The 17,148-nt window shown below is 36.9% G+C and overlaps 1 protein-coding gene across 1 annotated transcript in view; it reads right to left on the bottom strand.

Moving 5' to 3' along the window:
- The window catches only part of CNTN6 (contactin 6), a 168,812-nt gene that overhangs the window by 12,647 nt on the left and 139,017 nt on the right, over positions 1-17,148 (bottom strand). Inside the window, 7 exon segments of the mRNA XM_047848967.1 lie at positions 555-670; positions 784-1,018; positions 8,477-8,547; positions 12,366-12,515; positions 12,628-12,786; positions 13,439-13,556; positions 13,901-14,076. Of these exon segments, the coding sequence (XP_047704923.1) occupies positions 555-670; positions 784-1,018; positions 8,477-8,547; positions 12,366-12,515; positions 12,628-12,786; positions 13,439-13,556; positions 13,901-14,076 (1,025 nt within the window).

Here is a 17,148-nt window from a genome sequence, read left to right as displayed (position 1 = left end):
TATTGTAACTCCAAAATAAAATAAATGTGTTATCCATTTGGGGAATCACTGAATTTGCAAGCTAAAGAATAAAAAGTAATTAAGAAGTCTCATTGTTTAACTTTGTGAGAATTAAGGCCCATAAATATGATTTACCTCATTCTATACAGACTATAAAGGACAGATTAATGAAAATCTAGGATTTTTTTCTTATCATTTAACTGCCTTTTCCAAGATGACTACATCTATTCAAGTCCTGCTCCAATTCAAAGACAGCTTTCTCAATGAAATTCTTCTATGATTCAAGATCATTGAGGATTAGATATTTATTATTCCCCAAGAAACAAATATGATGGTGATTTGAATGTATAAATGAGATAATCATCTGGTCACCTTACAAATGGCTACCATTTGTTAATTTGCTTGCTTAAGATCACCTATAAAGATCTCTTCTGCTCACTCCACAGCTATAGACATACAACCTAAGAACTAGGTTAGTAGCATAGGGCTACTGAACAAGAATTGTATGGTTAGCTGGCATATTCATAAGTGGAAGTGAAATTAATATGGATTACCTCATAGCCCAGCACTCTTCCAGTGTTTCTATTCCAGGCAATAGCATTCCATGAAACCTCCATTTCCGAAGCAGAAAAACTCTGGACAGAAGTTCCTCTTGGAGCCAGCTGAGGTTCTATCATTCAAAAAAAAGCCACAATCGTCTTCAGTAGAATGGTTCATGGAAAATGAATGCAACATATGGATACATTCCCAAGTATGACCATTCCAGGGCTGACCACAACTTACCATCTTCCCCGGAGTAGACAATGGACACGGTACTCAGAGATCCTTCTCCTTCATTATTATATACACCCACTTTGACTTCAAAGGGAGAGAGGGGGGTGATACTTTCATTTCTGTAAACAAATCTTGATGATTCTACAGATGGTACTCTTTCCTTGGTCCAGGTTGTTGAGCCAACTGGCCGCAACATGATGATGTATCCAAATTCCTCTCCATTCTGTAGTTCTTCTGGAATTGACTTGGGCAGAAGTGATCAATCACTGAGTATTTACAAAAATATTTTATGGAGCTACTATAATTTATATTGATGAATTGGCGTTTCTTTTGTGTAGACAAACATGGATATTAACCTTGTTTAATGAAACATTGAAAAAACAATAATACTTTTATTTGGAACGCCAATTAGGAAAGTGATCCCAATTAAAGATATTCAGATAAATAAATGAAAAATTTAATGGAAATGTAAAACAGGTTTTACATGTTTATATCTCTTTCCATGATTATTCGTTAAGTTGCAATAATGAAATGTTATAAAAATAGTTCAGAAGATTGTAAGACTGTATAAGTTAAAACATAATTTGGATATGAATTTTTAAACTCGGCACAAAATTAACTTATTAACTATTTCAATGCTAGCTATATTTTCCTTTCATAAAATTTTCAACAAATTCTTATAAGATACATGTAATTATTATATAATAATATTTGCTTTAAAACTTATAGAGCATCACTCAAACACAAAAGCATAAAAGAACTTCCAGTATTTTTAAAACATACATCTTCATTAGTAGTAACATCAGGGTGTACTTTTCCTGACATTTTTAAAAACAAAACAAAAAAAATTTGCTTATTCTCACAGAGACCAAATCCTGTAAGACTCACTTAAAACGTAAACTTATTAAAATTACAAAACAAAAATAGATATTAGTTCCCCAGAACTCTACAGATATTACACTATAAATAATCACATAAAATAAACACACAAAAATGAATTTATGCTTGAATTTAGACACATATTCCATCTGTTTACAAGAAGTTTGTATTTTAAAATCTATGAAAATGTAGGTTTTTTTTTTTTTTAAAGAAAAATGTCTTCCTTGTCTTTTCTTTTTGAAATATTTTGATACGTTATTAAAGGCATACCTGACAGGACATTAATGCTCCAGTCCCGCATACCTACAAGTCTTTTTAGGAGGTTTTCCTTGCCCATACATATCCATTCATTGTATCAAATTATCCCAAGACCTGGACCACATCTAATTACCCAGCAATGGGCACCAGAATCAATGGTGCCATTTTAATCACTATGAGGCCCTGGGTGCCAAATCTTTGTGTTCCGTAGTGACTGATGGACCCCATCAATTCCTCTCCCCTATAGAATTTGAATATGAAACATAGGTGGGGCCAATACCTGATAAACTTAGAGTAGGCAATAAATAGAAAATATACAATGAATATAGTAGGGATAATGAAGCAATAGAAGTTAGGAGGCAATGGCAGCTATAAATCACATAGAGAAGAGACAGAATGTAGCAGTTAGCAAAATAGGAAGTTGTAAGTAAAGGAAACGGGAAGAAGTGAGCACAAGCCATGAGGGACCATTGGAGCTGGATCACCAGAGTAGCCGGCAGCCGACTAGAGCTACTGTGCTCTGAACAGTGATGAACGACGTTCCAGTTCTTCATTTGACCTGCCTGCTTGGTTAGTGAGACTTTTTTCCATCTTCATTACCTCCCGTGTAGCTTTAAAAGAAATCCCCATTAACTGAGACGACCTGAGCTGGGCTCTGTTTCTTGCCATGTGGAACAGTCTGACAAATACAGAAAGTGAAAAGAGGAAGAAAAATACAGGTCCAAACACCTGGGGAAGGAAATGTTTCCTTGTATTAGCACTTTTCACAGGGAGATCAGAATTAAAACAGTTAATTTTTTGTGGAATGGAAGAGATTTATGAGACCTTAAGCTACTTGCCAAAGCATTTGATTTGTTTCTGATGCTACTCTGGTCTCAGATTTAATCAAGATGTTTAGCTCATCTGAGAAAGTTAGTGATTTTAGTTTTTGTTAGTCAAGACAATTTGTGTTTCTCTTGATGTTCCCTCAAGCAAAGATCTGAGTCTAACATACATAGTTTAGAAGGGTGTGGTGGGAAGCCGTGGGGAGGAGATACTTACAAGATACTTGTTAAGGGTCTTCATTTCATTCTTCCCATATGGGCAGGGGAAAAAGAGCTATTTAAGACGGTCAGGACAAAGCTTCCTTCTTTAAGGAAAGCAAGTGGTCAGTAGAATAAAGAAATTCAGAAATTCTTCTGGTAGTAAAATCTATTAACGTTGGTAAAGACTAAGAACGGAATATGTACTTACAACATTTTTTAAAAATGTGTTTATTTATTTTTGACAGAGAGAGAGAGACAGAGTGCGAGTGGGGCAGGGGCAGAAAGAGAGGGAGATACAGAATCCAAAGCATGCTTCGGGCTTTGAGCTGTCAGCACAAAGCCTGACGTGGGGCTCAAACTCACAAACTGCGAGATCATGACCTGGACCAAAGTTGGAAGCTTAACCAACTGAGTCACCCAGGTGTCCCTGGAACGGAATGTTTCGTATAGACCAAGGACAGCAAACTGGCCTAAGAGCCAAATCTGGTCTGTAGTCTGGTTTTGAAATAAACACAGTCACAAATGTTCATTTATATATGATATGTGGATGCTTTTGATGATGATGGCAGGGTTGGAAAGCTGTGAGAGACAATGTATAGCCCACAAGGCAGAATAATTTTCCTGAGCAGCCCTTTACAAAAAAATGTATATATATATAATATATGTTTATCAACTCCCAGTATAGGTGTTTATCTCGTATTTCACAGTACTTTATCCCATATTCCTAATTTTATAGTCCTATTTCATATGACATATTTACCACAAGTATCTCAAACTTGAGAGTATCTTAGAGAATAAATTATGATAATATGTGAATAAAGATACCCCTAAAAAAGGAATTGGCATTTACTACATTCCAAGTTATATATCGTGTGTAGGTTGCTGGAAACAAAACAAACCACAACAAATAAATAAACACAAAATACACATTACTTTGGCACTGGAGAAAACACAAGAAGGATGTTTATTGCAGGCAAATTATACCATGGTGTACTTACATGAGCAGCAGTCTGGAATGACCAGTAAAGCTGTCACTTATAAACCACAATGGTGGATTCTGACTGAATTTAGAATGGTCGCTGGATGTGCATTAGTTTTGAAAGTCCGTCAGGTACTATTACTTCTACCATAGCAATGACTTTGGCCTGGCATGGTCTCTCCATTCCCAATTTCTTTTTTAAAACATACTTGAGATAAGATAGGGTGGTAGCTTTCCTGACCTTCCATGCTGGATTAAGATTGTCCTGTCCTGTTGGTCTCTGAGCATTCAGACCTTTTTAAAATTTATATTTGTAATCCCACTGCTTGGAACAGAGTTCCAACATTCATTTGTGTTGATTGAATTGAAGCAGTTGCTAAATGCCTTCTTGTGGCTTTAACTAATGTATGTGTTGCCTTCTAAAAATATATAACCTATTCCTGAAGGAAGTTTGGGCATCAGAAGAATTTGGCTCAGTAACTGAATATACATGATGCCAAATGTGAATGATAAATGGGAAACTACATTCATTAATGCAGTTTCTGCAAGTATCTGCATATCTGATACCACAAGAAAAAACACAGAGGAAATTATTTTGATTTATTATCTTTTTTTTTAAATAGAGGCCAGCAAATTTTTTTTTTTTTTTTTTAAGTAGAGACCAGATAGTAACGATTTTCAGCAATGGAAGACATAGCGTCTCTTGCAACAGCATGAAAGCAACAATACATTACACCTGAGAGCACGGATATGGTGTAGGGGAATCTGTATAAAAACAGGGAGCAGGCCATAGGTGATGGTTTTGGGAAACACTTTAAAGAACAAGGACGTTATAAATCATGGAAAGATTTTTTTTCTTCTTGTAACTGACTATTTAAGAATAGTATTCATAGGGGATGCCTGGGTGTTTCAGTAGGTTAAACATCCAACTCTTGGTTTCAGATTGTGTCATAATCTCATAATTTGTTAGTCGGAGCCCGACATCAGGCTCCGTGGTGATAGTACAGAGACTGCTTGGGATTCTCTTCCTCTCCCTCTTTCTCTGCCTACCCCTGCTTGCTCTCTCTCTCTCAAAATAAACAAATAAACAAAAAATAATTGGACAAAAAAAGGATTTCCCATTCATCTCAAATACTGAATGTGCAAAAACATTATCAACCTTCAGTAATTTCTCACCTTAGAGGAGAAAAAATAATGCGCGAAGTCAGGCCAAACTCCTTGTACACTATGATGAAATGTTTATTTGACCTTCAAAGAACACTGAACCCTAAATAACCTACTTAGCATCGCCCAAAAGCATATGTCTTATAGGCTCACTTGGGAGTCAATGTCTTTGTGAGAAATGTGTTCAGAGGACAAGAATAATTTGATAAGGTTACTGCTTAAGGCACACACACGGGGACTCGTGCCTATCCTGAACCATGACATCATGTGCAGATAAGTGGAATTAAAATTTAACAAAAGAGCATGGAGCAAGAGCTCTGCGTTCAAATGCTGAGCTGCCCAACACCCATATCACATTTATTTTTTTTCTTAATGTTAATTAATTTATTTATTTTGAGAGAGAGAGGGAGAGCAGAAGAAGGGCAGAGAAAGAGAGGGACAGAGAGAATCCCAAGCAGCCTCTGTGCCATTAGCACAGAGTCTGATGCAGGGCTCAAGCCCACGAACTGTGAGATCATGACTTGAGCTGAAATCAGGAGTGGGACACTTAACCGACTGAGCCACCCAAGTGCCCCTACCCATACCACATTTCTAAGCCTCTGTGTTCTTATCTGAAAGTGGCATTACCCACCTCCTAACATCACTGTGAGGACTGAATGACAGGAATACCCAGTGTAGCACAGAAGCCCTGTACATGCTCTACAAGTGTTGTCCCCTCTCCCTCAGGCCTCTGAGAGTGTCTTCTCTGTCAGGACACATCCACTCATCCAATAGGTACTTGGACAAGCCATACCACATTCCAGGCACTGTGCTGGGTTCACAATGTGTACATGAAACTACATGTTCCAAAGAAGGGATGACTTTCAGAGTAGCTACACCTGGCTTCTGGCTCTGTCATGTACAACTTAGAGAAAACAACATCTCTGTGCACCAGTTTCCTCACAGACAGAAAGGTTTGCTACCACTACTCCTCTTTCTCTATATTTAATGGAATTCTATAAGGAATAAAATGGACCATGTAGATATAAAAGGTCTTTTGCTACTGCAAGATCATTTACAGATGCAATGAATTACACTTACAGAAACAGGGTTTCTACACCTCGGCATTATTGGCATTTTGGGCCAGACATTCCGTGTGGTGGGGGCTGTCCTGTGCATTGCGTCCTGGCCTCCGCTCAAAAGCAAGCCTCCCCCAACTTCTTTGTAACAACCAAACGTGTCTTCAGACATTGTAAAATGTCTCCTGAGAGAATAACATTGTAAAATGTCCCCTCTTGTGCATGTCAGCCATGATGGTTTTTAATTAAAACATCCATGGCCATCATGCTCTTAAGTGTAATGTTAAAAAGTCCAAGTAAGTGGATGCTTTGGCAGTATGAAAGTTGTTATCAAAATGCCAAAAACATGTACACAGGTAATAAAAAAGGGCAGGGCTCTTTTATCAGTTACACCTGAGGCTCAAAGCTGACAACAAAGTTATGACACAATATGCATTCCAAGGAGAGACATCAAGCCATTGATAGGCAAAATTTAGCCCATCCTCTATGACAAAGGTATATCAAAGGAGTGTCTGTTTCTTTAGGGATAGATTAGTAGGAAAATATCTCCTCTGACACAGTCATAGAAAAATCTGTGCATTCCCACCCCTATACCTAGGGAAAGTAAAGGGGCCACTTCCTTTTTTTTAAATTTTTTTAATGTTTATTATTTTTGAGACAGAGGGAGACAAAGCACAAGCAGGGAAGGGGCAGAGAGAGAGGAAGACACAGAATAAGAAGCGGGCTCCAGGCTCTGAGCTGTCAGCACAGACCCCAACGCAGGGCTCGAACTCACAGAACGTGAGATCATGACCTAAGCTGAAGTCAGCCGTTTAAGAGACTGAGCCACCCAGGCACCCCTAAAGAGGCCACTTCTTATCATTTGCCTAACCATCTGAAGAGGCCTCACAAAGAACCAGCCAGTATGTGCTCTCTGGAATTTGGGACACATGGGTTCTTTTAACTAAGAAATGCCTGAGAAACTTGTAAAGGGGAGAGAGATCTGGACAGCACATGGTGGCAGAGTGAAAAGAGAGGTTAAGCAGGCATGTACTATACTCCTAATGAACACAGAGCAAAGGTGTTTGCTGAGGGTAAATGTGCATCTCATGCAAGGGACCTGTCCATGAGCAGCTTTGAAAGGGACTCTATCCGCAAAGACCATCTAGAAGAGAAAGATAATCTACTCTAGAAGAAGCTAGTATGAACCATGCCAGACCCCAGGAATTGAGGAGACTTTTTAGCAAATTGGCTTTGCACCAAGGAATTATAACTAGGAGTCCCCAGTGGGGCATCTTCTGGATGCCCCACTCCCCCAACCAAAAAACAAAAGCAAACAAAAAAACAAGTACACTATAAAATAACAGCATCTGATGGGTACAGGAGGGGGAAGTGGAGGGGGGGCGGTGAAACAGGTGATGGGGATTGAAGAGCACACTTCTCATGATGGGCACTAAATAACGTGCTCTATATTAATGTCACTACATTGTACACCTGTAACTAATATCCCATTGTATGTTAACTACACTGGAATTAAAATTAAAAACTTAATAAAAAAATAACAGTGTCTGGTCATTTGTCACTTTTGGAATACACCAAAATCAAATTATAAGTGTACCAGCAGTCAGGATCTTTTCAGTACTTTTCCTCTTCTCCCAGCCCAAACCCACTATAACTCTGGAGAAGCAAGAGGTAACAGTGAATGAGGAAGGAGAAATTCAACAGCAGAATGGGGAATAGGTAAAGATCTGACTCTACATTGCCTTTCACACCATAGAAGCCCTAGGTTGAGGCAAACCCAAGCTACCAGAAACAAGAAACGTTACGTTGGAGGAAAGTCTAAAGTTTATGGTAATAAACCAGGCTGAAATTTATAACAAGTATAAAAATGAGCCCATATGTTAATTCATAAGGATAATAATCACAAAAGGTACACCATTTGCTCAAGCTTTTATCTAGATGCAGGGAAGGCCTTAAAAACCGTGATAGGAAAAGAACTTTCTACTTGCACGCTACAGAGTCTAACTCGTGCACAATAGTCCCAGAGACAATAAATACAATAATGTCTAGTCCCTCAAGTAATAATTAAAATGCTACTGACAAACCTGAAATAGACATTGAAGTTGTTTTTCTTATATGTGGGAGAGAATTGTGTTGAGTCCGTTATCCTTTCTCACTTGAGTAGAAATAAGAAGAGTTTCCAATACCTCCTCTAAGTAATTCATCATGGGGAGTCTTTTATAGCATGTATTTTTATATATTCTCCGTAGTGATCAAATAAATCTTTTTTGTTTTTCAGTATTCTTCCTGGCCAGCTAAATCGTTTTCTTTCAAAATAACTCAGTTGGACAGAAAATTACCTCCCACGTAATGACGAGTTCCGAACGACTTCCTCCACCTCCGTTGATGTTTGTTGGCGCCACAACAGGCACTGAAAGCAACCAAAAGAAATGTGGGATGGCAATTATTAAAGTACATCTTCATCAGGAGGCATTTTGTTTTTAGATTTCACCTTTCAACATCTCATGCTGCACATTGTGAGACAGTCTTGCATTTTTAATGAACATAAATTATGTTTACACATATCCAAATTTCTAAGAGAGAGGACACAGTTGTGTTTGATACATGAGCACCCTGGCTCCAAAATTAATTAAAAATCGAGTAACATCGTGTATTTGACATTATTATGCATCATCTACTAATTGGCAAAATGATGTTCCATTCAGATGGTAACAGTGACACTGCTGATTTAGGGCCTAATTATACAGTTGTGCTGTAAACAAGTTACTGAGGCAGTATATTAATTAATTCTTTTTTTAATAAACAAACTAAAATGATTTTTCTTTTTTTTTAGTCATCAAGATAGTTTAACATTTAAAAATACATTCTTAAAAATATGTAAGTAAGTCTTGTAATTATAACTCTGTGTTTAAATCTCACATCTCTCAGTACAGAACAGGAAGGTTTCTTCCCCCTAACCTTTCACTTGCCAGCTAAGGACGCGGCCTCCTGTCAGGGATGTGACTGAGGGGATATTCTCCGTTTAACTCTAGGACTCTAAGGCTCTGTGGTAGAACATTCCAGATGACGATCATTTTTGTGAATTAGAAAACAATTATGCCCTTCAAGTATACCCTTGTGAGGACTAGTATAATGAATAATAAGTAGTCTGAGGAAAATTACAAAATTGATGACAGTGGTATGTGTGGGCCTTGTATATCATCAGAATGGGGTTTTACTTTACACATGTGGAAATGTTAAAATATAATCCTTTCATGGAATAATGGCAGATGTATCCTAACGCTATGATAATGGATAGCTCTGCAGGATATATATATAAGTTTAAAGCTTATTTATTCATTTTAAGAGAGCGAGGAAGAGAGAGGGCAGGCTAAGCACCATCAGTGCAGAGCCCTACAGAGCAATGAACCCACAAACTGTGAGATCATGACCTAAGCTAAAATCAAGAGTCACTCAGCGGACTGAGCCACCCAGGTGCTCCTGCAGGATATATTTTCTAAATGTTGAAACATATGCAATTATCTGTCTTTGACCATTTGGATTAAAATCCAGAGGTGGGAGGGTGGGCGTGCCTGGGCACGTTCGCCGACTGGTAGGCAGGAATTAAAATATGCAATGTTTAATTGCCCATTTCAAAATTTTTTTCCCACTGTGGAAACCATTCAGACAAATCTAGACTAATTTTATTTACTGCCATTTGATACAGATGTTGAACTTCAGAAACAGCATAGTGATGATAGTCTAATTGTTCTTTTTAATAATAGCACCTGTCAGGCATGACCCATTTTCATATTCAAATATACCCTAACCTTGCCTGCTTTAACCTTCACATGTATTTAAAAGATTGTCTTGTACCTAGACCCTACTTTCTAAGTCTTCCATGGCCTTTGGCCAAAAACAACGTAAATCAGAGTGGGTTCTATAGTTGCAAGTTTTCTGGTACTTGACAACATATGGTAACACTTTTTCAGAACCATTAAATAGTGTAGACACATAAGGAAATTATTTTAGAGTAAACTTTAATTTGCTTTTTACCAAGTTTCCAATATTCTGGCTAATAAAGTTCCTTTTTTATTCCATTTTCAAATGAACCATATTAAACCTAAAACCATACTAGGAAGAAGGGTCTTTAAGGAGCTACAACAGAAAAGAAAAGAAAAGAAAAGAAAAGAAAAGAAAAGAAAAGAAAAGAAAAGAAAGGAAAGGAAAGGAAAGGAAAGGAAAGGAAAGGAAAGGAAAGGAAAGGAAAAAGAACACACTTCATTCAGTATGATTCAGAACCTCAGGGTAATTATTATGAACATCGAGTCTCATTATGCTACTGAAAGAAGAGTGTCAATGGTTAATAGAAAGTAATGTACAATCCTTACTGTAAAACTTTAGTATTAGAGTCAAGCCTACCAAAGCTACCATGATAGAAATAAGCTGTAAACAAATGACCTAAAACTCAAGCTAATATCAAGTCATAGGCGACCCCTGGAGATTCTTTTCCAATCAGTCTATGGTAAGGCCTGGGAATTTCTATATATACACATCTCCTTATGCCAATCTCTTGCTCATCTAGATTAAGACCCATGGTTATGGAGAACGCTGATGCCCAAGTCTCAAGGTAAGAGTTCAAATCCTGCCTCTGCTGAAACAGTCAGCCATGATCCTGATCTTTCTTTTCCTCTTCTGTAAAATGAATGACTCTCCTCTCACCTCTAAACTGCTAGGATGATTTAACTTAAGATATTACTGTCAAATACGTTCTTTTCAGTTCCAATTCTAAAATAAAAATATTTATATTATCTTTAACTTGGAAAAGCCTCACTGACATCGGACAGTTGAGCACACTTAATTGAATTAGTTTGTGCTTGTTAAGCTGAGCCAGTGACAACAGAGCGATCCCTCACTTATGTCGCTGAGTAAGAAAGTGAATTTGTCAGCGGTACGCAGCAAGAAGATCAAATGTGACCCTGGATGTAAAGTTAGGAGTGGAACAAAACGGATCCATTGAAAAAAGCTTAAGAAGGGGTGATTTCTGAGCCAGGTTCCACCTGTATTTTGCTGTTCAGTGAACCAGCTGATGCTCAATTAGTGCTTCTGTTAAATGAGCTCAGGATTTACCTCATTTGCATGGGAAATAATTTATACTATTGCTCAATGAAGCTGCAACTAGGTCAGAGTTGAGAAATAGATGGAAATGTGTGGCTGACTGCACCAACAGAGTCTCAATTAATTCTTGGCTACAACATTTAATGAAACAAGCACTAACTCATTTGCATCTACAAATGTACAGATTCCCTGCTGGAGTTTGGCTAGAAAATAGATGAGATGAGAGGACAGTTTCTGAAAAATTCTTATTTTTGATATGCCTGCTTAGCTATAATCATCTCTCATTGAACTTATATTTAGGAGAAAATATTCCTTGCTTTGTGTACCTAAAAATGTGAAAATGAAAGCTGCTGGTTTCCTGCCACTGATTTGGGGCCCCAAATCCTACAAGACCCATAAAAATACTTCTTACTTTTTCTTTGTAAGATCGATACCATAAAGAACAACTGTATTCCCCTTGTATTCAAATATTTCTGCATTAATCAGTGTAGATTACTTGTCATAAAAGACATAGTTTTACTCATATTTTATGTAAAAATAAGTAGTTTATAGAAAACTCTGGACTTCAAAAGACAGCATTCTGTATATGAAAAATGCATCACACAGTTTTTTTTTAATTCTAAAATTCTAGGTGCAACATTAAAATCCACATACTGGTTGCAGCCTTAGTCTGTGTTAATTTCATATACTAGGAGAAAAAGGATGTCATTAAGATGATAACTACAATAGTTTATGTAGAGAATTATAATCATATATTCTACAATTTACCTATTAAATGGTACGTATTAAATATAATCATAATCTTATATTTACTGGTGTGAATATAATATATGTCCTATTTCTGATACAGTTGTGATCATAATTTTCTATTTCACCTAAAGATGCAACATGAATAGTAAAGATGCATGTTTTCCCTCTCTTATCCAGATTTTGCAACATCAGAATTATACATCTGTGAAAAATCTTACCTGATCTTCCCTGAGTGGCTTCCCTGGGCCATCGGGGTGGCTCAGTCACTTAAGCATCCAACCTGGGCTCAGTTCATGATCTTATGGTTTGTAAGTTCAAGCCTCACGTCAGGCTCTCTGCTATTAGCACAGAGAGCGTGTTTAGAAGACACTAATTTCTTACCTGACGCTTTGGTTCTTAACAATTCTGATGCTTTACTTGGTTCTCCAATCCCAATGCTGTTCCCAGCAACGACACGAAATTCATATTCCACCCAAGGACTCAAACCAACCACTGTTGCATTGTACGTCTTACCATTGAGAATTTCTGGAACTGAAAAGAGGGGGGATTCAGGCAGGAAAACCAGCACTACTTAATATCAACCAATTGAACAAACAGATACACCTGTTTTAGAAAATTACCCCCAAACCCTGGTGTCACTTACCAGTCGAAACAGCCTGCCAACCCACAGAAAATGGTGTCCGAGCCTGAACAGTAAATATTTGAATGGGACTATTATTATCTGAGCCTGGTCTCCAGCTTAGTTGAGAAGTAGTACTGGAAATGTGTTCCACTCTTACATCCTCAGGGGGACCTGGTGGACCTTGAAAAATACGTTGGATGATAACTATATTGAAAATTATTAAATTCATTGATTTGGGACGGGGCAGTTTATTTTTCTCTCTTACGCTTAGAAAATACAATATTGAACACAAGGTATTGTTAACAAATTATGTGAGATAAAGCCCTATTAGTTCAGTTTACATGGTGAGATACTAATTTAGAAATGGTTCCTTTGAAGATTAGAAAATTTCAATCATGAGATGGGTGAATATCACCCATTAGGGAGCTACTCTGAAAAATTGAGAACTCTCAAAAATTGGGAACATCTTTCATCTATTCCTTTTTCAGAGGTACCTTGAGTAAACGAGACTTATATAGAGAACTACAGGAATATATCACTTTGACCCTCTTCTGATAAGAATGCTTTATGACAGATAGAAGGCATGGCTACGTTTTATGGACTGACACTGCTTGCTGAGACTGATCGTTCGTTATAAATACACAAAACCTACTCCATTCAATATCCATATCCACACTACATATGCCATGGAGTCCTGAGGTTTAGAAAATAAAAAATCTGTATTTTTATCTCACTTCTTTATCATGATATGGTTACTCAGAGATCTACCATTCACTTATTAACATTTTTTGCTGTGAATAAAGTGCTCATTTATTTCCACCATTATGCTTACCTCTAACAATGATATCAGCCACAGCAGATAAACTTTCCAGAGTTGTTTTCACTGTGCATAGATATTTTCCTGAATGATTTAACTGAATATTCCTTATCATCAAATCCCCAACAGATTCCTGCAGATAGAAAGTGAAAAGGGGATAAAACATAATCATACCCAGCAGGGCCCTTTTTTTTTCTTACAGCTGGATAAATATTAAATATGGGACAGTTTTGAAATTAAGAGATATACTAGTATCATTGCCATTGCTCCTATATGATCCCTTTTCCTATCCCCTTAATTATCTAGAACACAAGCGTTACTATGAAAGTCATAAAACAAAATAAAACAAAAACAGATGCAGCTTCATAAACAGGGGTTATCCATGCAAATAAATATGGGGAGAATAATTATGGAAGATGTTGATTCACGTGAAAAGACTTGATTTATTTTAAGTACTTAAAAATTTGGGCAACTTACTCCTCCAATCCTTTCAAAATGAGCCACTCCTTTTTTTAAGTCTATGACATCTCCATTGAAAGACCATATAAATATAACTTCAATGGAGGGGTCATGGGACACCTGGCATGGTAGGACTATACTCTCTCCAACTGTAACATCCATTTTGGAAGGTGGAATGGTAATAACAGTCCTCTCTGTTGAGAAAAAATATTATTATTATGAAAAGCTTATAAAATGTGAGCATATGGCAATAAAATGCATATTTTGAATGGTCATGCAATTGTTTGAAATTGTATAAATACAACTTAGAACTCTACCATATTCAGTAGGAATAACTGTATTCCCCTTGTATTCAAATATTTCTGCATTAATCAGTGTAGCTTATTACTTGTCATACAAGTAAGATGTGGTTTTACTCATATTTTATACAAAAATAAGTAGTTTATAGAAAACTCTGGACTTCAAAAGACAGCATTTTGTATATGAAAAATGCACCACACAGTTTTTTTTTTAATTCTAAAATTCTAGGTGCAACATTAAAATCCACATACTGGTTGCAGCCCTAGTCTGTGTTAGTTTCACATACTAGGAGAAAAAGGATGTCATTAAGATGATAACTACAATAGTTTATGTAGAGAATTATAATCATATATTCTACCATTTACCTATTAAATGCTACTTATTAAATACAATCATAATCTTATATTTACTGGTGTGAATATATGTCCTATTTATGACACAGTTGTGATCATAATTTTCTATTTCACCTAAAGATGCAACATGAATAGTAAAGATGCATGTTTTCCCTCTCTTATCCAGATTTTGCAACATCAGAATTATACATCTGTGAAAAATCTTACCTGATCTTCCCTGAGTGGCTTCCCTGGGCCATCGGGGTGGCTCAGTCACTTAAGCATCCAACCTGGGCTCAGTTCATGATCTTATGGTTTGTAAGTTCAAGCCTCACGTCAGGCTCTCTGCTATTAGCACAGAGCCCTCTTTGGATCCTCTGTCTACCTCTCTGTCTGCCCCTCTCCCACACTCTCTCTCTCTCTCTCTCTCAAAAATAAATAAACATTAAAAAAAAAAAAACTTCCCTCCAGAAACATCAGTCACAATGTCAACCATTGTTCTACAAGTCCTAGTGTTCCAGTGACCAACATTTCAAAGCTCATTTCCAAAAATACTCTAGTTGAACTTGAGAGTCCTGATTTCCCTGATTAAAAGACAAGCATAGTGGGGCGCCTGGGTGGATCAGTCAGCTGAGCATCTGACTCCGGCTCAGGTCATGATCTCACAGCTCGTGAGTATGGGCCCCATGTCAGGCTCTGTGCTGACAGCTCGGAGCCTGGACACTGCTTCAGATTCTGTGCCTCCATCTCTCTCTGCCCCAACCCAGTCACATTCTGTCTCTGTGTCTCTCAAAAATAAATAGACATTAAACAAAATTTTAAAGAGACTCATAGTAATAGATCACATCTGACTACATTTTTTTTGTAACAAAATAAATACTTCTGATTTTAGAGGGATAAAGATTGACTGAATAGGAAATTCAGTAACCATAAAGAAGGCCTGGACATACACTTGGACACAGATATGCACTATCTGACCAAAATAAAATATATTTTTTAAGGAATTTACATTTAATAAATAGGGGTTTGGGAAAATTCTACTGAAAAAAAATACTGTACCTAATGAAGTTTCAAAACTGTGAAATGGGAGACTGGCAGATCTGTTTCTCTAAAGATCATTTGTAAGATAAAGGTTAACCCTAAAGTAGATGGACTGAACATTTTATTTTCCTTCTGTCTTCTTCATGCTACTCCAGAATCCAAACTGTACTGAGCCTGAATTTCTGTGTTCAAATGGATTCGTGTGCCTCTGTGTTCTATCAACAGAATGCTAAGTCTTACTCTAATATTTAAAAATTGCAACTGTTACCTTGATAAAAGTTCAGGAGCAAAAAATAGAAATTAATAATCTTGGGTTTTAAGGTATGTATTGATAAGAGAGCCATGGAAAAATAAAAACACATACTGTATTTCTGAATATAACACAGAAAATCTAACTCAATCTACCTCAGATGTATCTTTATGTTTACATAATGTAAAAATGTTCTCTTCTTTATTATATTAGATGCATACACTTTTCATTCTAATTATTTTTGGAGAAAAGTTTGAAGAATGATTCTGTGGACTCAATCCATTCCTAATTTCAAGCCTTCTTCACTGCTCTCCCCCAAAGTAAGGATAAATGATAACCAGGGTTTCAAGAACACTTTTTGGAACTAGAAAATATTTCCCTGATGTAATTTCTTGGAAAAAGAATGTATCACTAATGTCTTATTTACATTTATGGGAGGATGAGTTGGCTAATTGGATGCGTTGGTTGAGCAAAACTGCTCTGATTTAAAGTTTTAGATCATGCAATTAAAGTAATTTTCAAACATTAAAAATGACAGCAACTCCTTCCATTTATGGCACCACAAAGTAGCAATGTGAGACAAATCATTCCCTGTATACATAGCTCATCGGTAGGACACTAATAATGACTAAAACTTCATGAATAAGAAATATTTGTATTATTATAATTTATAATGTTTAGATATCATCACTAGTTATTTCACTTATTAACTGGTATTTACTGAGCACCTACCAAATTCTAGCAATCTGCTAAGTATTGGAAATACAAAGGAATATGGAGGAAAAAATCAGCAACAAATAAAAACCATACAGTGCCTGCTTTCACAGAGATTTAAGTCTAAAGTAGGAAGTTGGCATGAATCAAATCATATTAATGGGTACATAATTACAGCTGTGATAAGTGTCATATATTAGAAGTGAATGATTCCATTAAAATGGGGAATCCTGAGGGGTCAGTTTATTGAGAAAGAGTTGTTTTAGCTGAGAGTAAAAGGCAAATAGGAGTTTTGGTAAAGACAGAAGGTAGGGAGAAGGTGCCCATACCAGCAAGATGCAAGAGCATTTACAGAGAATCTGTGCGAAGAAGAAACATAGTACATGCAGGGCAGTCATTGCTGGAAATCCCAGTATTAGAGAGTAATACAGGAGTAAAATTGGAAAATACGAACCTGGGCCATAGTCATAGTCATAGTGAAGACATAAGCCTTAAATATCTTTAGGATCTGCTACATACTTTGTGGGTCACAGTGTGAAATGAAAATGTGGGGTGACTTGGGTGGCTCAGTCAGTTAAGCATGCGATTCTGGCTCAGGTCATGATCTCAAGGTTTGGGAGACTGAACCC

Source organism: Prionailurus viverrinus, chromosome A2, assembly GCF_022837055.1.
Source record: "Prionailurus viverrinus isolate Anna chromosome A2, UM_Priviv_1.0, whole genome shotgun sequence".
NCBI lineage: Eukaryota > Metazoa > Chordata > Mammalia > Carnivora > Felidae > Prionailurus > Prionailurus viverrinus.
This window is presented reverse-complemented; position numbering and strand designations above follow the sequence as displayed.